The sequence below is a fragment of the Mirounga leonina genome, unplaced genomic scaffold (genome assembly GCF_011800145.1).
Source record: "Mirounga leonina isolate KUSES-001 unplaced genomic scaffold, KU_Mleo_1.0 Mir_168, whole genome shotgun sequence".
In the NCBI taxonomy this organism is placed as follows: Eukaryota; Metazoa; Chordata; class Mammalia; order Carnivora; family Phocidae; genus Mirounga; species Mirounga leonina.
The window spans coordinates 24757875-24778999 of NW_023270426.1; the positions used below are offsets into that span (position 1 = coordinate 24757875).

Genomic DNA, 21125 nt, shown 5'->3' on the forward strand with positions numbered 1-21125 from the left:
TGCTTCAATTACAGTTTTCCTAATCTTTACTCTAAAATTCCTATTTCTAGATGTGATATCTCCCCTAACTCCTCAGACTCAAATATTCAGTTGCCCAATCAATATAATTTATAACTTTAACAAACCTCTCAAATTTAACATGGAAAATCAAGAATTCTGTACATTCCCAAATTAACCCCCACTTTCCCCATATCAGTAAATGGTACCACCAACCACCAAGATGTCCCAAACAACCTGAGGGCCATTCTTTAGTATTTAACATTCCACATCCAAATCCATCATCAAACCATGTGAATTTTATCTTGAAAATATCTGGCTCCTTGCTCAGTGGGGAGCCTGCTTCTCCCTCTCCCACTCCCTCTGCTTGTGTTCCCTCTCTCACTGTGTCTCTCTCTGTCAAATAAATAAATAAATAAATAAAAATCTTTTTAAAAAAAGTAAAAGAAATCTTAAAAAAAAAAAAGAAAATATGTCTCAGGTCCAACCAATTTTTATTGACTCCAGTACTATCATCCTAGTTTGAACTACCATTATCTTCTATTTTACTGCAGTGGTGTTCTAACAGGTCTCCCTTCTTCCACCCAGACAACAACCAGACTTCTCTCTCTCTTTTTAAATATTTTATTTATTTGTCAGAGAGAGAGAGAGTGCACAAGCAGAGGGGAACGGCAAGCAGAGGGAGAAACAGACTCCCCACTGAGCAAGGAGTCCAATGCGGGACTCCATCCCAGGACCCTGGGATCATGACCTGAGCCAAAGGCAGATGCTTAACCGACTGAGCCACCCAGATGTCCCAAGACTTCTTTTTTTATAACATAAATCAAATATCCATTCAAAACCTTTCTTCTTTAAAACTCTTGCCATACCTCACATAATATTATGTATCAATTTGTAGGCTCCCTAAACATAGGGACTTTGTATTATTCATACTGTGTACTCAGAGCCTAGAAGCCTATTAACATGACACTTAACAGATGATCAATAAATATTTCTTGAATAAATAAATTAATCACCAAGTATTAAAAAAACCCTTTGGGGGGGCGCCAGGGTGGCTCAGTTGGTTAAGCGACTGCCTTCGGCTCAGGTCATGATCCTGGAGTCCCGGGATCGAGTCCCACATCGGGCTCCCTGCTCAGCGGGGAGTCTGCTTCTCCCTCTCCCGCTCCCCCCTCTTGTGCTCTCTCACTCTCTCTCTCTCAAATAAATAAATAAATAAAATCTTTAAAAAAAAAAAACCTTTTGGTATCTGATAGTATAACCTGGTAAAACAGATAAACGATGATTATCTCATGATACCTCTCTTCATAGCTGTATCCTAGGATCAGACTTAGAGCCCTATGCACCATATTTTCCTCACATTATAACAAAGAGTTACAACTTTTCATCCTTGATGATCTTTTCTTCAGCAGGATGACCCCTGTGATATGCTATTTTCCAGGGGAAGGTAGCTTACAAACTATCCTTTTAAGTACAATAAAGAGATGAAGATATGTATGGGACATATATGGGCCACTATCTGTGGGCATTGTTTTTTTACAGCGAATTAGTATAATGGAGAGTTTGAAAAATCTGTGCTGTAATTCCTCCAGAAATCCCCCTCCTGCCAAGATACAATATATATTTTTATATGAGAAGGAAATACAAAAACCAAACAGAGCTGTTAAGTGTCAAAACATAAACCTAAAATCATAATCATTTCTTTATTCTTTCCACTAATCCTTTTTGAACTCCTACGTTGCTCCAGGCATTAGGCTAAGCCCTGGGGAAACAGCAGCTAACAAGACAGATAGATGGGGTCTCTGCTGGCATAGAATTTACATTAGAGTGGACAAGTGAACAAGGAAACAGATAAAACAATTAAAAATTGTGATGAGTGCTTTTAAGGAAATAAACGTGATGCTGTGCTAGAAAAAAAGAGGGGAGGAACTAGGGTAGGCAGAATATTGCCCCTCCAAAAGATATCCCCAGAATTTTAAATATGTTATATCACAGAACAAGTGGGAATTAGTGTTACTAATCAGCTGATCTTGATGTCAGGAGATCATCCTGGAGTATCTGGGTGGACCCAGCATTATCACAAGAGTGGAGAAGAGAGGCAGGAGAGAGTGTCAAAGTCAGATTTTAAGCTGTTGCACAGCTGACTTTGAGGATGGATGGAAGAAGGGGCCACAAGCCCAGACAAGCAGGCACCCTCTAAAAGCTGCAAAGGGAAGGGGACCCAGCACCCCTGCTGATACCTCGAATTTAGCCCAGTGAGACCCGTTTTGGACTTCTGACCCTCAGAAGCCTAAGATAATAGATTTGTGTTGTTTAAAGCCACTAAGTTTGTGGTAATTAGTTACAGCAGCACATAGAAAATTACCACAGGGACTTTTGATAGGAGATTCAAAGAAAGCTTCTCTAAAAAGATGTTATTAATCTGAGAGTGGAAGGGTTCGAAGGAGCATGTTATAAAAAGAGCTGGCAATAATGCATTCCCGACAGAAAACAGCAAGCCCAAAGGCCCCAAGATTGGGAAGAGATTGGTATGTTCTAGACACTGATGAAAGGTCAGAGTAATTCAAGTGTGATAGTGGAAGGAGAAAGTGGTTAATAAGAGATTAAAAATTAGGTAAGATTAGTTTATTAGTTAATTCATAGGCAAATTAAGGAATTTACATCATGCTCTTAGTGTAATGGGAAGACACAATGATTTTAAATGTAAAACATGAAATGATCTGTCTTGTGGTTTTTTTGTAACATAATGAGCACATACAAATCATAGTGTATAGCTCAGTCGATTTTTACAGAGTGAACACACCTGTAACCATGATCCAGATCAAGAACTAGAATATTACCAATACCCCTGAAGCCTCCCTTGAGCTCCTTGCTAGTCTTTATCTCCACCAAATGGAACCTCTATTCTGACTTTAATCATCTTAGAGTAGTTTTTTCAGTTATTGAGCTGTTATTATATAAATAGACTCATGTAAAATGTTTTCTTTGGTTTCTGATTTTTTTCTGCTGGACATTATGTTTGTGAGATTTATACATATCGTTGCTGTAGTAGTAGTCTTAAAAAATGTCAGTGCTGTATATATTTCTGTATTTGGTGATAGCAATATCTTTTCCATTCTACTATTGAGGTATGTTTGGAGTCCTTCCAAATTTGAGCTAGGATGAACATTCTTGTACATGTCGTTTTTGATATACATATAAGCATTTCTATTGAGTATATACCTAAGAGTGTAATTACTGGGTTGTAGGGAATATGTATATGATATTTGACTGAATGCTGCCAGTTTTCCAGAGTGATTGTACCAATTTACACTCTACCAGAGTGTGTGATAGTTGAAGTTGTCCAATCCTTTCCAACACTTGAAAATGTCAGGTTTGGGGGCACCTGGGTGGTTCAGTCGTTAAGCGTCTGCCTTCGGCTTAGGTCATGGTCCCAGGGTCCTGGGATCAAGTCTCTCATCGGGCTCCCTGCTCAGCGGGAAGCCTGCTTCTCCCTCTCCCACTCCCCCTGTTTGTGTTCCCTCTCTCGCTGTGTGTCTCTCTCTCAAATAAATAAATAAAATCTTTAAAAATAGAAAATGTCAGGTTTTATTATTAATTAATGAATTAAGCCATTCTCTTGGGTGGGTAAAGGCATTTTATTGTGGTTTAAAATTTTTCTTTGATAAATAATGATGTTGAAAAACTTTTCATATGCTTATTGGCTATTAGGGTGTTCTCTTTTATTAAGCGCTTGTTTGCTGACTTACTACTTAGGTTTTTTTTAAAGATAATCCTAGCTTCCATGGGAAGATTATAATTATATTATCATTATATATGTCCAATTTTAAGCACTCATTTGGATCTTGGTGCAACATGAATGAAATTTGGTATATGTATAGAAAATCTATATTACCAGTGCTTACGTAGAGAAGGAATGCTACAAAGACACAGGCATTCAACACACCATCAAAGTACACTTTATCTCTAAGATTAATCATGAAAGGGGCGCCTGGGTGGCTCAGTCGTTAAGCGACTGCCTTCGGCTCAGGTCATGGTCCCAGGGTCCTGGGATCGAGCCCCGCAATGGGCTCCCTGCTCCACGGGAAGCCTGCTTCTCCCTCTCCCACTCCCCCTGCTTGTGTTCCCTCTCTCACTGTGTCTCTCTGTCAAATAAATAAAATCTTAAAAAAAAAAAAATTAATCATGAAACTGTGAGTCAAATCATGCTTTCTGAAAAGTGTTGCTCTATCTTGTTAAGACATCTTCCTCTTGCCCCCTGCCATAGCCAACTTTTACTCTCCCAAGTGTTGAATTTATTAATGAAATGGTATCCTTTAAAAATAAGCTTTACAGAAATTTAACGTTTAAAGGAGAGAAAATGTAATGCCACATAAAACTAAGTTTAATGGCCTCCAGAAAAAATTAATTTTACTAGTTTGAAACTTAGTTAGATGAATTCTGAGACATAAATATATGTAGGAGAAAGGACATGTTCAATTAATGGGATTTCTGGCTGCCTGCACAAGGAGATTCTGCAAAATCCTACAATACTAGGTAAAACGCCCCTGTGGAGCAGGTAGTATGTTTGTCCAGAATGTGGAGGGCTCTTTCCAACAATAAATTAACTTGGTGCAGCGTGCTTTATTGCTCTGCCCTGCGTTCTGGCAGGCTTTCTCTCATTGTCTCTCTCCCTGAGTGGCTTGCTTCACTTGTTTTGTATTAAAGATGACTCAGCCAGACTCTTGGTCTTTCCTCTCATCCTCTCCTTTTCCTACCCCTCAACCCCCCATCTTTGTTCCTAGAGTAGCAAAGCCAGAGCAGAGCCTTTTTTGTTGTTGATATTCCAGCATAGTGAGCTATTGATCCTGAAAGGTAAACTGCTTCTTTTCTCTTTGGAACCTTCATAAGTTACACTCCTCCTCTAACTAGGCTACCCCTGGCCCTCTTAATTCTCTGAAGCTAGTGATCCCATCTATCCAGTGGCTGGGATGGGGCTGCTTTTCATCCCTGCCCTCCTGGAACAACCATTGCAATCCTCTCTGCAGCCCCAAGAGAGAAGACGCAAGAGCAGCCACAGATCCAAGGTTGGCAGGATGGGCACTCTGCCAAGTTCCGTGGGCTACTGTCTTTTCAGTACACCTTCCTCAGCTGGTGTATATTTGACGAGCCTAGTAAATTAATTTCTCCGGGGCAAGGGGAGAGGGGTGGGGGTAGGAGGACGGGAGGAGGGAGTGTCTTAGGGGCGAAAAATGCAGCCATTTCGCCCTCTGCTGGTTAAAGATCTAAATTATCGCCGCCAAAACAAAGTGGGAAAGAGAAAGAAATCGGTTTAACATGGATAAATTAGCTAAAACGAAGTCTAATTTAGCCTGTTTGTCCATCTTAAACAGCTAGCTGTTCCTATTTAGCCCACGTGCTGCCCCAGGACTGAGATTTAATTAGACTCTGATTCTAATTCCTACTCCCAGTTAATGTTACGCTGTCCTGAGCCCATTTTCATTTGCCCTTGAGTTTTTGCCATTCTGAGACACGAATTAAAACGTGCAAACATGCTCTTTTTGTCTAATTTGTTGCTAAGCAACTGGAAACATAACACCTAAACCGTCACTTTTTGAGCACACTTGTGCTTCAGTCCAAACAGTCTCTTTGCTTGAAACAGTCATTTCATGTGAACAAAGACGGCTGCTATTTGTGCTTTCGAGAGTAATTATGGAAAACAATGTGGAAAAAGCAGTCCATCTCCACGCTAGTTTCATAGGAAAACTGACAAGCAGCTTTGTGCAAGATGAGGTATTGGCCGCCATAACTCGCACAGACTTACGCAATTTGTTGGAATAAACCAACACACCAAGGTTGGATGATCTAACGTTTGTCCCACACACGAAGACAGCATTTACAGCATGCACTTAGCATCCGGGAGTAGTGAGAGAGAAAAAAGTTGGCATTTTGCAATAGGGGATATTATTTAATATCAGCTGGTTTCCTTGTCAGCCTAAATATCCAAAATCAAGGGGTTCTTACCCCCTCCATATCTGGCATTGTAACTTAGTCAGTCACGCGGCCCTTAGAACCAGTTAGGATTGGCCAGCTCCTTTGTCAGGTGAAAACCTCTGCAGCAAGTCATGGGACTAAACGGGGCGGTGTCGCTGTCCGCGTCTGGGGTGCTGAACTCTAGGCGTGGCCAAAGAGGTTTCCTTTACATGACAACTTCCGGTAGGGCGGGGTTGGGCTCCTGCTCCAGAAAAATGGATCCATCTGCCACCTGGTGGTAGAATAGGAAAATGTTTTTGATAAAGTTCGAAGGGGACTTTGGATTGAGACCCTAAACTCTTTTTTTTTTTTTTTTTTTTTGAGACCCTAAACTCTGAAAGAACAAATTGTATGTAAAGGTTTGGGATCTTAGACGTCCGGAGGTGGTTTTTGGGAGATCTGCCTATTCTTAAAATCCGTAAATATGTATAGGGGAATTGAGAATTTCCAGAGTGATCTTCACTTCTATCCAAGAAAATAATGTACAAATAGACAGAAAATTTCCCAGGCATTTCTTCCAACATATCTTCTTATCAGATAGGTATCTGAGAAATATTTGTATATATAGGAATTTAGAAATATTTACTAAAATATTCACAGAGTACATTTTACTAAAAGAAAAGCTCTATCTTGTTAACCAAATACATTTAAGAAAGCATAGCTGAGAGTATTGCTCTGATTTCAGCCTAGGAGGAAAAAAAGTGTAATTATATTTAGATGTGGTAAGAAGTAATAGGAATTCTAGGAGTAAAACGGCTTTCCCCCCATTTTCTTCCTGTCCTAGTATGTAAGCTGTCGGAGAGCTGAAAATAATAGGATTTTTTGGTATGCTTATTGTTTTTACTCTGTGTATTTTACAGTTTTTACCTTGTATCTTTTTTTTAAGATTTTATTTATTTGACAGAGAGAGTACAAGCAGAGGGAGAGAGAGGGAGAAGCAGATTCCCTGCTGAGCAAGGAGCCCAATGTGGGACTCGATCCCAGGACCCTGGGATCATGACCTGGGCCGAAGGCAGCCGCTTAACCGACTGAGCCACCCAGGCGTCCCTACCTTGTATCTTCTATACAGTGATGATTAAATCACGATGAATTAATTACATTCAACCTCAGACGGGGAGGCTCTTCGGTTGATAAGTGAATAGAGATTATTTGATAGATAGCAAGAGAAAAAAACAGGAGAAAGGGCTAATGAAATGCCTCATTCAATGTTGTTATTTTGATAAAAATACTGTAAAAAAGTAGATACGTATTTTTAGAAGCTTAATCATAGGAAACAAAATGAGCGTTGCTGGAGGGGAGAGTGGAGATGGAGTAACTGGATGATGGGCATTAAGGAGGGCATGTGATATAAGGAGCACTGGGTATTATATAAGACTGATGAATCACTGAACCCTACCTCTGAAACTAATAATACATTATATGTTAATTAATTGAATTTAAATAAAAATAAAATAAAATGCTAATAAATAAAACTATAAAGTCAAAATTGTAGCTAATCAAATTTCTATTTCTATATTAGCAACCTCTCCTTCCTAATTAGTTTAATATTGTTCTTTCCATCTTTTGAAACAAGTGACTGCTGTATAGCCGAACTTTACTATATGTTCAGATGTATGGATTACAGTGTAAAGTTAATTCTAGCAAGTTGAGAGTAAAATAAAATTCTTTCTCAAGTGAATAAATTTATCAATCTCAGAAAGGAAAGACCTATTCAGGAAGTACATTTGACTTTGTCAGCCAACCCAGTTAATATTTAGTATTCTTATAATTTTCTCACTTACTGTTCTGTGGATTTTTAAGAAAGATTTTATTTATTTTCAAGAGAGAGAGAGAGAACGAGCAGGGGGAGGGGCAGAAGGAGAAGCAGACTCCCTGCTGAGCAGGTAGCCCGATGCAGAACTCGAACACAGGACCCTGGAAACATGACCTGAGCCGAAGGACTGAGCCACCCTGGCACCCACTGTTCTGTGTATCTTAATACAGAAAATATAGTTGCCATTTCTGTTTTAAGGTATAAAACAATTTCAAGATATTAATTTCAATAAAAAATTGAGGTACTGATTTAGGGTTGTTATGTGAATTGACTTCAATTATAAAATGGAGAAATTGGTCAGAGTTTAATGAAGAGAACAATTATCACTCTAGCCTAGGTTCCATTTGATTAAATTGGGAAGTTTCCCAAACACTCATCAAATTTCATGGAAAGACACCTGTAACCTATGCGATCAGAGTTAGCATGGAAAACAAACAAGCATGAATAAGAGCATGAAAGCCATCTGCTTGAAATAAGAATGTAATACAAATCTGGACTATAAAGGTATTGGTTTGTATTATGTCTTTTTATGTTACTGTGAAAGACTGAAACATTATATGCACATGCACATGGTGAACAATAAGAGGTATTGTCATTCAAAGCAACAGATGGTAGATCAAGAGCAGCTGCAGTATACTGAGCTGCCTAAGAAAGACTTCTGGACCCCTGAAGCCCCCTGTTCCTGCCAAAATGAATAAGAAACCTAAAATGCCTGAAAAGACACATGGAAGAAAAGAATTCTAAAATAGTAGTAAAGTCTATAACAGCAGATGTGACCTCAGTGTCTCAAAATGCATTTTAGGAGCCTAGGCTCCTAAAAATAGACAGACAGATAGGTTTTTTTTTTCCAGATTAAGGAGTATATATGAAAGAAAATTAGAGGGGATCCCAGATATTAATATAATATGACTATAACAATAAGTATTATAAATATTACAACTCTAAGACAACTTGAAGTTTGGATACAATAATAGAAACAACAAATGGAAAGATTCTCCAATATTCTAGTTAGGTAGGGTATTTTTTCTGAAAGAAGTTGAAAATAGAGACAAAATTCTCAGAACAATTTCAGAAGCATTTAAATGTATGGTGTAAAGGTAAATGAGTAAACATAAGTGACACATTTTACATAAATTTTAGAACAGATTTTTATCTAAACTAGTTTTTTTTTTTTTAAGATTTTCTTTATTTATTTGACAGAGAGAGACACAGCGAGAGAGGGAACACAAGCAGGTTCCCTGCGGAGCAGGGAGCCGGATGCGGGGCTCGATCCCAGAACCCTGGGACTATGACCTGAGCTGAAGGCAGATGCTTAACCATCTGAGCCACCCAGGTGCCCCTCTAAACTAGTTTTATAATCAGGAAATAGAGAGTTGTATAGGACAGAACATGGAGTAAAAGGAATTTGTTATCCAGTATGAGTCTAATTACATTTCTCTGGCTTGCCTGACTAGATTTTCAAACAAACGAACAAACAAAAATGGCACTCATGTAATAACGTAATTCCAAATTCCAAAATTCTTTGGTGTATATATTTTTTAAAAGACTTAATTTTTTTAGAACAGTTTTTGGTTCACAGGAAAACTGAGCCCAAAATACAGAGTTTGCATATATTCCTTGTCCTCACACATGTACAGTTTCTCTCACTATAAGCATCTTGAAGCAGAGTAGTGCATTTGTTACAACAGATGAACCAACAGTGATGCATCATTATCTCCCAAATCCCATAGTTTACATTAGGTTCACTCGTGGTGTTGCACATTCTATGAATTTTGACAAATGTATGATGACCTATATTTACCATTAGTATCTTACAGAATAGTTTTACTACCCTAAAAATTCTCTGTGGCTTTCCACTAAGGTGGAGAACAGGGCAAAGATGTTCCCTCTCAGCACTGCTTTTATTATTATTTTTTAAAGATTTTATTTATTTGAGAGAAAGTGCATACAAGCAGCGGGGAAAGGGAGAGAGAGAAGGAGAAGCAGACTCCCTGCTGAGCACAGACACCCCCCCCCAACGTGGGGCTTGATCCCAGACTGTGGGGCTCAATCCCAGGACCCCGAGATCATGACCTGAGCTGAAGGCAGGCACTGAACTGACTGAGCCACCCAGGTGCCCTGCTTTTAAACATTGCCTGGAAAAGGAAACAAAAAGTATACTGCTTGGGAAGAAAGAAAGAAAACTGTTTGCGGATTATGTGAACAGGTATGTAGAAAACCTAAAAGGCTCAACAAAAAACTCCTGGAACTAATAAGTGATTATAGCAGTGTTGCAGAATATGAGGATCATATAAAAAAGACAATCATTTTCCTATATACCAGTAATGAGCAAGTGGAATTTAAAATTAAAAACACAGGAGCACCCGGGTGGCTCAGTCGTTAAGTGTCTGCCTTCGGCTCAGGTCATGATCCCAGGGTCCTGGGATCGAGCCCCGCATCGGGCTCCCTGCTCGGCGGGAAGCCTGCTTCTCCCTCTCCCACTCCCCCTGCTTGTGTTCTCTCTCTTGCTGTGTCTCTCTCTGTCAAATAAATAAATAAAATATTTAAAAAATAAAATTAAAAACACATACCACCTACATTAGCACCCCCCCCAAAATGGAACACTTAGGTATAAGTCTAACAAAATATGTACAAGATCTATATGAGAAAAACTATAAAATTCTGACAAAAGAAATCAAACTAAATAAATGGAGAGATATTCCATGTTGATGGATAAGAAGACTCAATATTGTTAAGATGTCAGTCCTTCCCAACTTGATGTATAGTTAATATAATCCCAATAAAAATCCCAGCAGGATATTCTTTTTTTAAAAAAAAAATATTTTATTTATTTGACAGAGAGAGACACAGCGAGAGAGGGAACACAAGCAGGGGGAGTGGGAGAGGGAGAAGCAGGCTTCCCGCCGAGCAGGGAGCCCGATGCGGGGCTCAATCCCAGGACCCTGGGATCATGACCTGAGCCGAAGGCAGATGCTTAACGACTGAGCCACCCAGGCGCCCCCCAGCAGGATATTCTGTGGATATTGACAAACTGACTCTAAATTTATATGGAGAGGTTAAAGACCCAGAAGAGTCAACACAATATTGAAAAAGAACTAAGTCAGAGGACTGACATTGGCTAAGTTCAAGACTTATTATAAAGCTACAGTAATCAAGACACAGTGGTATTGGCAAAAAAAACCTGACAAATAAAGAGCCCAGAAATACACCCACATAAAAATAGTCAACTGGGGAGTGCCTGAGCGGCTCAGTTGGTTAAGCCTCCCAACTCTTGATTTTGACTTAGGTCATGATCTCAGAGTTGTGGAATCGAGCCCTGCATGGGGCTCCATGCTCAGGGCAGAGTCAGCTTGAGATTCTCTACCTCTCCCTCTGCCCATCCCTTTGCTCATGCTCTAAATAAATAAATAAATAAAATCTTTTTTTAAAAAGTCAACTGGGGGTGCCTGGGTGGCTCAGTTGGTTAGTCATCTGCCTTCAGCTCAGGTCATGATCCCAGGGTCCTGGGATGGAGCCCCACATCGGGCTCCTTGCTCCATGGGGAACATGCTTCTCCCTCTCCCTCTGCCTGCCACTCCTCCTGCGTGTGTCCCCCCACCCATCAAATAAATAAATAAAATCTTTTTAAAAAAAGTCAACTTGGGTGCCTGGGTGGGTCAGTCGGTTGGGTGTCTGACTCTTGGTTTTGGTTCCGGTCATGGCCTTGGTGTCAGGGTATTGGCTGGCGTCAGGTTCTGTGCTCAGCACAGTGTCTGCTTGTCCCTCTTTCTCTGCTCCTCCCCCCCTCCAAACTTGCATGTACTCTCTTTCTCTAAAATAGATAAATAAGTGAAATCTTTTTAAAAAAAATCATCAACTGATCTTTGACAAAGGAACAAAGGCAATGCAATGGAAAAAACAATTGCATTTAGTGTTTAATTAAATTAAACACAATTTAGCATGTGTTCTGCAACACATGCTAAAAAAAAAAAAAGAATCTAGACATAGTCCTTATACCCTTCACAAAAATTATCTCAAAAAAGGAAAAAAGGGGGCACCTGGGTGGCTCAGTTGGTTGAGCTTCTGACTCTTAGTTTCAGCTCAGATCATGATCTTGGGTTTGTGAGATCAAGCCCCACATCAGACTCTGTGCTGAGTGTGGAGCCTGCTTACGATTCTCTTTCTCCCTCTCTCTCTGCCCCTCCCCACCCATGCATGCATGTGCTTTCTCTCTCTCTCTCTCTAAAAAAAAAAAAAAAGGAAAAAAGACCTAAATATAAACACAAAATTATAATACTTATAGAAGATAACATAGGAGGAAATCTAGATGATCTTGGGTGTGGAGATAAATTTTTAGATGTAATACCAAAGGTATGGCCCATGAAAGAAATAATTGATTAGCTTGACTTCATTAAAATAAAAAATTTCAGGGTTCCTTGGTGGCTCAGTCAGTTGGACATCCTATTCTTGGTTTTGGCTCAGGTGGTGATCTCAGGATCTTGGGAATTGAGTCCTGCGTCAGGCTCCTTGCTCAGCGGGGAGTCTGCTTCAGGATTCTCTCTCTCTCTCTCTCTCCTTCTGCCTCTCTCTTTGTCTCTCTCACTCTCTCTCCCCTTCTGCCCTCTCTCTCTCTCCCTCTCAAATGAATAGATAAATATTAAAAAAATTAAATTAAATTAAAATTTTCTCATCTGCGAAAGACACTTTCAAGAGAACAAAAACACAAGGCACAAATTGGGAGAAAATATTTGCAAGAGACATATCTGATAAATGATCATGGTTCATATATATTCAAAATATATAAAAAATTTGTAAAACTCAGCAATAAGAAAACAAACAACCCAGCTAAAAAATGAGTCAAAAACCTTAACAGACACTTCACCTATATAAAGATAAAGATGGCAAATAAACATATGAAAAGATCTCCGCATCATATGTCATCAAGAAAATACAAATTAAAACAACAATGAGATACTACTACATACCTATTATAATGACCAAAATCCACAACACTGAAAACACCAAATGCTGATGAACACATGGAACAACAGGGACTCTTATTCATTGTTTGTGGGAATGCAAAATAGTACAACCACTTTGGAAGGTAGTTTGGCAGTTTCTTACAAAACTATACATTCTCTTTACCATACGATCCAACAATCATGCTCCTTGGTATATACCCAAAGGAGTTGAAAACATGTCAACACAAAAACCTGAACATGGGTGTTTATACAGCTTAATTCATTATTGACCAAACTTGGAAGCAACCAAAGACATAACTAAAGGACATCTTGGTTTCTTCCAAGTTTTAGCAATTATGAATAGAGCTCTTCTAAACATCTGTGTGCAGAGCTTTGCATGGACATAAGTTTTCATCTCCTTTGGGTAAATAACAGGGAGAATGATTGTTGGATCTTATGGTAAAAGTAACATATAATTTAAGATTTAGGTAATAAATAAATATATTGCTAGTGTTGGGAAGCAAAGATTCTCACTTTGGTACAAGGCTAGTATAAATACGAGTTGGGAGTGGAAAGGAAGAAACCTGTGTTAATGAATTGAAAATATAAGTACTATGATTACATATATGTAAGTATTTGTGTATACACACACTTATAAGATATAAGTTCAGGTATGTACTAATTCAGGCAAGTATCACCCATGGATGTTGGGAAACACTGAGCAATTGTTTTGGAAACAGCATATTCACATAGTTCTGAAGCATCTCTCCACAGATAACTAATTAATTATGAAAAGAATTAAAAAGGTACTTTTCCAGTTGAGAAATTTGATGTAAGATGTTTTATAACCAAATGATCAAACTTAATATCACCCATAATGGGATAAATGACATTATATACCTCCTGGTGTAATGCATTGAAAAGGATACAAGATCACCTGTGTGGTATTGGTGTAAAAATATTTCATCTGAATCTAATCATGAAGACACGATAAAAATTCCAAATTGAGGAATATGTGTAAAATGATTTTTTTAGATTTATTTATTTATTTGACACAGAGAGGAAGAGAGCTCAAGCAGGGGGAGCGGCAGGCAGAGGAAGAGGAGAAGCAGACTCCCCACTGAGTAGAGCCTGACATGGGACTCAATCCCAGGACCCTGGGATCAGGATCTGAGCCAAAGGCAGACACTTAACTGACTGAGCCACCCAGGTGCCCCTCTTTTTTTTTTTTTTTTTTTAAGATTTCATTTATTTATTTGACAGAGAAAGCACAAGCAGGGAACTGGCAGGCAGAGGGAGGGAGAGAAGCTTCTCTCCCTGCTTCTCTCTCTCACTCTCCCTCTGTGCTCTCTCTTTCTCTCTCTCAAATAAATAAATAAAATCTTTAAAAAAATGCTTTCTTTAAACTGTTGCAGTGTAAAGGAAAACTGGGAAAACATGACAATTAAATCAGTGTGCAATCCTTGATTGTGTTCTGGGTTTTTAAAAACAACCACAAAAGGCAATATTGGAACAATTGAGGAAGTTAGAATATGGAATATATATTACGTATTAGTATTGTATTCATGTTAAATTTCCCGAGTGTGATAATTGTATTTTGAAGTTATGCGGGAGAATGCCCCTGTTCCTAAGAGGTACATGTTGAGATATTTAGGGATGACATGTCATAATGCCTGCAACTAACTGATAATAAAATTAAATGTTTACGTATTGTATCCGTCAGCTATTGTCACATGAAACAGTGTAACAAAACATCTCAAAACTTAGTAACTCAAAACATTAATTACCACTCATGCATATGGGGGTCAGCAGATTTAGGCTGAGATTAGCTGTGCTTGACTTCAGAAGGCAGGCTGTGTCCAGTGCTGTTCCATCCTCATCCTTGGGTCAGTGGGCTATACAGAGAGTGTTCTTACCAAGGTGGCAGAAGTGCAAGAGGGCAAGCCCAATTATTATAGCACATTTCATGCCACAACTTAGTTTATTCTGTGTATTAGTTTCTAGGACTGCCGTAACAAATCACCACAAACTGGGAGTCCTAAAAAATATAATTTTTTTATATTTAAAATTTATGGCTTTGGGTTGAATTATTTGAAAATTGATAGTATTAAGACTTTCTCGGTGCTGCCTGTAGTTAATAACATTGTATTGTATATTTGAAAATTGCTAAGAGAACAGATCTTAAATGTTCTCATCAGGGCAGGTGGGTGGAGAGATGAGTGAAATCAGTGCTGGGGACTAAGGAGTGCACGTGTTGTGATGCGTATACCTGAAACTCCTATACTGCTGTTAACCATACTGGAATTAAAATAAATTTTAAAAAGTTGGCATCACAAGAAAAAATATTGCAACTCCATGTGGTCATAGATGCTAACTAGACTTACTCTGGTGATCATTTTATAATATATACAAATATCGAATCATTATGTTGTACACCTGAAACTAATATAATGTTATATGTCAATTATATCTCAATTTTTAAAAAGAGTCCCTAAGATGCCATAAACTTCTGCATAATGTGTGAATCACTGGGAGAAATGCCTCATTTTAAATCAAAAACTCTGTAGACATATATTGACTTAAGATAAACATGTCTCATTCTCTCACTTATGATATTCAGGACTCCTATTCAGAATATAAGAAGAGCTACAAATCAGTAGAAAAAAGGTAAATGATCCAACGGGAAAAAAAATGGGCAAAAGACCTGAACAACTCTCCCCCCCGCCAAAGGATAACCAGGTGACTAAAGATAAATTAAACAGTGTCCTACCTCATCAATAATTAATCATCAGAGAAATGCAATTAAACCCACCCTGAGATAGTAAGAATGGTTAAACTTTAAAAAGATGAGTAATGCTAGGTGTTGGTAAGAATTTGAACAACTGGAGGTTACACTGCTGATCAGAGTATAAATTGGTACAACCTCTTAGCAGTTTGGCAATAGGAAGGAAAGTGGAAAAGAACACACCCCATGACACCAGTGCCTCCTCTGAGTATCTGCCCCCTCATCCAAAATATGTATACATGTGACATATACAAGGGCATACTGCTATGAACAGTAGCAGTTCTCAATAGAATGGGTAAATGAGTTTTGCTATATGCATACTGAAAAAGTCAAAAGCAGTATCTGACAGCTAGCAGCTGACCTGATACTCCAAGCTGGGCCAGCTTGAACAAAAACAATTTCATAGAACACCAATATTACACAAGGCCAGTCTGTGACTGTGATGGATCAAAGAGCGCACCATAATCATGTCTAAACATGGACAAAAAAGAACACTGTCCAATCCACAAACAATGATCCAATATCTCTCTATCCTGGCTGATATGTCAGTCACAGCTTGTTTGCCAGTCACAGCTTTACCTCCTCCTTTCTCTTACTTTCTACCTAAGAATTATTAATACACCCAACCATAGTATCAACTCCATTTCTGACAGCATCCCATCCAGAGCAAAGTCCTGCTTCACCGCCCCCCCCATCACCTTACACAGGATTAAATACCCTAAGTCATTTCTAACCTCCGACTGAGATGTCTTATGATTCTCTGGGGTGTGTAGTCTCCCTTGTTCCAATAAGTCAGAAAATACAACTCTGTTTAACTACAGGTGTGTTCCTGATGCTCTGTGGCCCAAGGATACTGACAATACTCTGAAATTCTACACAGGAATGGAATGGATGAATGAGAACTAAACACAACATTGAGTTAAATAATGAAGGAAAGAAACTAGATTCAAAAGATGACCCACTATAAATGTTATGGTTTTATTTTTTACCGTAGTAAAAAATATTACCTTCCATACACTTTATTGTATATACTTTGATATACAGTTTTTTAAAGAGACAAAATTAAGCTGTTTAGGGATGCACACTTAAGCCAAATGTTAAGATTTGTAATGGAGATTGAGAGATCCATCTTTTTTCTGAGGTGGCTTATCATTCTTAAACCTTCTGTGATCCTATGATTGTAAAAGAAACTCTGAACAAATATCTCCCAAATTTCTATCAGGTTATTTTCAATATATGTAAGTAGGCTCTTATTTCCTTTCAAATCCAAAGCCAAACATCTTCATTTCATTTATCCACCATGTTATCTGGGAAACAGAATAATATACTGATTAACAGCATGGACTCTGGAGTCAGACAAAATTCAATTGAATTCCTTCTCTAATATTTATTCAGTAGGAGGTCTTGGGAGAGTGATGTAACATATCCAGTCTCAGTTTCTTTGTCTGTAAAAAAAGAAATACTAATGTGTGCTTCATAGAGTTGTTGCAAGTATTAAATTAAATAATGCGGATAAACAACAGGGTACCAGCACTATATAGAAATCATACCCAGTAAATAGTACTGCCATCATAATCTTAAGTGCCAAGCCAACTGCTTCCTGGGCGTCTGAGAGTTCTGGGAAAGGAATGGATTTGTGCAAATCGAGAGCCTCGTTGGCCAGTTACCCTATCAATGTACCTACTGGACACCAGGTTCCTGAAGGAAACATCTGTCTGTCCCCTTTCTTTTTCCTGCTGATCACTTTCTCCAATTCCCCGCCCCTCGCCGCCATCCATTTGGTTCCAGGATCTTTTTGCCTTTCCCTTGATCTCAGGGCGGACTGTGTGGAGTATGCAAAGTGGCTTGTTTACTCCTCGCTGTTTGCAGGTTGCTGCAGCGGCCCCAGCCGGCTCACAGATTGCGCAAGCTTCAGCTTGAGTGAGTATCCTCATTGGCTTCTTAATTCCCAAGGATTTTTTTTCTGAAAGGGACTTAAAGGGCGAGTCAGCCGTTGCTTTGGCAACAACTTTCATCCTCTACCTAATCTCCGGAATGAGAACATACCTATTAATACACTGGATAGACTGGGGAGTTGAGTTGCTCAATGCAAGTTTTCTTTCAAGTGCAAAACAGCTTACCGGGAGCGGCAAGCCCTTGGTGGCGCTGCGGTTAGAGACGAGCGAAGCTGAGCGCAGCTGTTGCAAGAACCTGTGGGCGGAAAAGTGAAATATATCCGCAACAGGTGGTGGTTGCTGCAGACTGTGCGCGTGCGAGAACGGATGGCGGCGGCGCACGGAAAACCCCTGCAGAGCAGGCAAGTAGGGTCTCTTCTTTTTTTGTTGTGCATCTCTGTGGGGAGCGCGGCCACCATCCGCTATTCAGTGGCGGAAGAGATGGAGAGCGGTTCGTTTGTGGCTAATGTGGCTAAGGACCTGGGGCTGGAGGTAGGGAAGCTGGCTGCGCGCGGGGCGCGGCTGGTTGCCGAAGGCAACAAACTGCATTTCCGGCTCCACCGCAAGACAGGGGATCTGTTCGTGAAGGAGAAACTGGATAGGGAGTCACTGTGTGGCAAAACGGACCCGTGTGTTCTGCACTTTGAAATAGTCCTGGTGGAGCCGCTGCAGTCCTTTCGTGTCGAGGTCAGGGTATTTGATATCAACGACAATGCCCCGATTTTCCTGAACAAGGAGCCGCTTTTAAAGATTCCGGAGAGCACACCCCTGGGTTCACGTTTTCCTCTGCAGAGCGCCCAGGACCTGGACGTGGGCCTCAATGGTCTTCAAAACTACACCTTGAGCCCCAACGCGTATTTCCACCTGCATACCCGCTTTCGCAGCCATGGGCCCAAGTATGCCGAGCTGGTCCTGGATAAGCCCCTGGACAGAGAGGAGCAACCTGAAGTCAACTTGACAATTACGGCGGTGGACGGCGGGTCCCCACCCAAGTCTGGCATCGCCCACATCCGCGTGGAGGTTCTGGACGTCAATGACCACGTGCCTCAGTTCTCTAGGCTCGTGTACCGCGCTCAGGTACCGGAAAATAGCGCCAATGGTTCACTGGTGGCTACTGTGAGTGCCGCAGACCTGGACGAGGGCTCCAACAAGGAAATAACTTACTCCTTAGCTCAAAACCCAGAAGCAATTCTCCAGACGTTTCAGATTGACTCTCACAGTGGAGAGGTTCGACTGAGAGGGCCCCTAGATTTTGAAGCGGTCGAAACATACGATATTGACATTCAAGCCACCGACGGAGGGGGCCTCTCTGCCCACAGCAAAGTCCTGGTGGAAGTAGTGGATGTTAATGACAATCCCCCTGAGGTGACAGTCTCCTCTATGTCCAGCCCTCTCCCTGAGGACTCCCCACCACAAACCGTAGTGGCCCTTTTCTCTATTCGAGACAGGGACGTTCGGGTGGGAGGAAAAATCACCTGCTTCCTCAGAGAAGACCTTCCTTTTGCAGTCAAACCAACTTTCCGGAATTCTTACTCACTGGTTACTGACAGAGGCTTGGATCGGGAAGAGGTTTCAGGCTACAATATCACCGTCGTTGCCATGGATACTGGGCCACCCAGTCTGTTCACAGAAACTGTGATTGAGGTGTTAATAGCTGACATTAATGACAATCCCCCAATATTTCAGGAAGACTCCTACATTTTGACTGTTCGAGAAAACAACAGCCCAGCAATTTTTATTGGCAAAGTTCATGCTGAGGATCTAGATTTGGGTGAGAATGCCCAAGTAACATATACTCTGCTGCCTCCACAAAGTGGAGATTTATCAGTCTTTGCTTACATCTCCATAAATTCAGACAACGGGAAGCTCTATGCACTGAGAACCATGGATTATGAGGCCATTCAAAATTTTCATTTTGTGGTAAAGGCAACTGATGGGGGCTTCCTGTCACTGAGTAGCCAGGTTACTGTAAGAGTGGTTGTTCTGGATGACAATGACAACCGCCCAATGATCTTGTACCCACTGCAGAATGGCACCTTGCCCTGCAATGACCTGGTGCCCAGGTCTGCAGATGCAGGCTACCTGGTGACCAAGGTAGTGGCTGTGGATGGTGACTCAGGTCAGAATTCTTGGCTTTCATATCATCTCCTTAAGGCCACTGACCCTGGGTTATTCTCTGTTCAACAACAAAATGGGGAAATCCGTACATTGCGGCAGATATCTGAGAGAGACCCCATGATTCAGAAACTGATCATTCTTGTTCAGGATCATGGCCAACCGGCTCTTTCCACTACTGCCTCACTCAGCATCTTGCTGGTAGATGGTTTTTCTGAACCCTATCTGCAGTTCCGGGATCCTTCCAAGAATCCTACAAGGGTAAATCCATCCACTAAATATTTGGTCATTTCTCTGGCTGTGCTCTCCTTTCTATTTCTCCTCTCCGTCACAGTGATCTTTGTTATACACATCTACCAGAAGGTTAAATATAGAGAAAAGTTCACAGTTGAAGAGCATTTCTATGATGACTGTAATTTCCCTAACAACCTGGTACAAGGAGGGGCCAATGGATCGTTCTCTCAGCCCTGTCCCTATGAGATGTGCTCAGCCACTGGCTCCAGCAATAGTGAGTTTCGGTTTCTTAAGCGCTTTATGCCCAACTTCCCCTTCCCCCATGGCGCCGGAGAGGCAAAACCAGAGGCTGGCTCCAATTTACCACCAGATTCTGATAGGAATAGGTCTCGGGGGTCAGAGGACCGTGGCCGAGTACCTGACAACTGTATGTAGCTCTTACTCATGAGCTATATGTAGCCATTATTTATGTCTCCCCCAAAAGTTCATTAGTCCTGGCCCTGGAAATGCTTAGTTCCATAGAGATATCATGTTGCCTTTAAATTGTTTTCCAGCAGACAGTTACACATGTATAGGGACAAAAACTAGGTTCTAGTTTTGATGCATCAGGAAGCAATTAGATTTGAGAAGCAGAAATATAGTTTATCATCACTCAAATTTTAGATTTTTGCCTCTCAGTATGTGGAGATCATCTTTGACTCGACATCTTGCATGCCATTGTTCATAACAATGCAAATACCTGGTGAATGGTGGTTCTCATAGATAATCAGGTGAAAGGAAAGGAAAAGCAAAAAAAGGATTGACTTATTTTGAGAAGGTGAATAAGGGCAGATATAAGACTAAAGAGATTCAGTTCAGGAATGTTTCCCAAAATTAAGTTACAGGTGATTTCTTAATGGTGTTTAGGGTCTTAGGCAAGTCTCAAATCTCTCTTTTACACAGAAGTCTATTCCATTCCTTATCAGAAAGCAGTTATTTGAATGTGGGGAATGAAAGGTAGATGATGGAAAAAATAAATTAGGTTTACTGTAGTTAACAAGTGCTAATACACAACTATAAAATAAAAAGATATTAAGGAAAAAAGTGATCATGAATACTAATTAAGTAGCCTTAAGAAAAGATAACATTTTCAGATATTACCAGATTTGATTTTTTCAAATTTTTCAGTTTTATTGAAATATAACTGACATACAGCATTGTGTAATTTCAAGGTGTATGACATAATGACCTGACTTACATGTATTGTGAAATGGTTACCATAATAAGTTTAGTTAGCAAACATGTCCCTCAATTTG

The 21125-nt window shown here is 40.2% G+C and overlaps 1 protein-coding gene across 1 annotated transcript; it reads left to right on the forward strand.

The window, feature by feature from the left end:
- The first annotated feature begins 17808 nt into the window (after positions 1-17808).
- On the forward strand, positions 17809-20364 carry LOC118017186 (protocadherin beta-1). The gene has a single exon (XM_035015097.1). The coding sequence runs from the start codon at positions 17809-17811 to the stop codon at positions 20263-20265; it is 2457 nt and encodes an 818-aa protein (XP_034870988.1). The 3' UTR covers positions 20266-20364.
- The last annotated feature ends 761 nt before the right edge of the window (positions 20365-21125 follow it).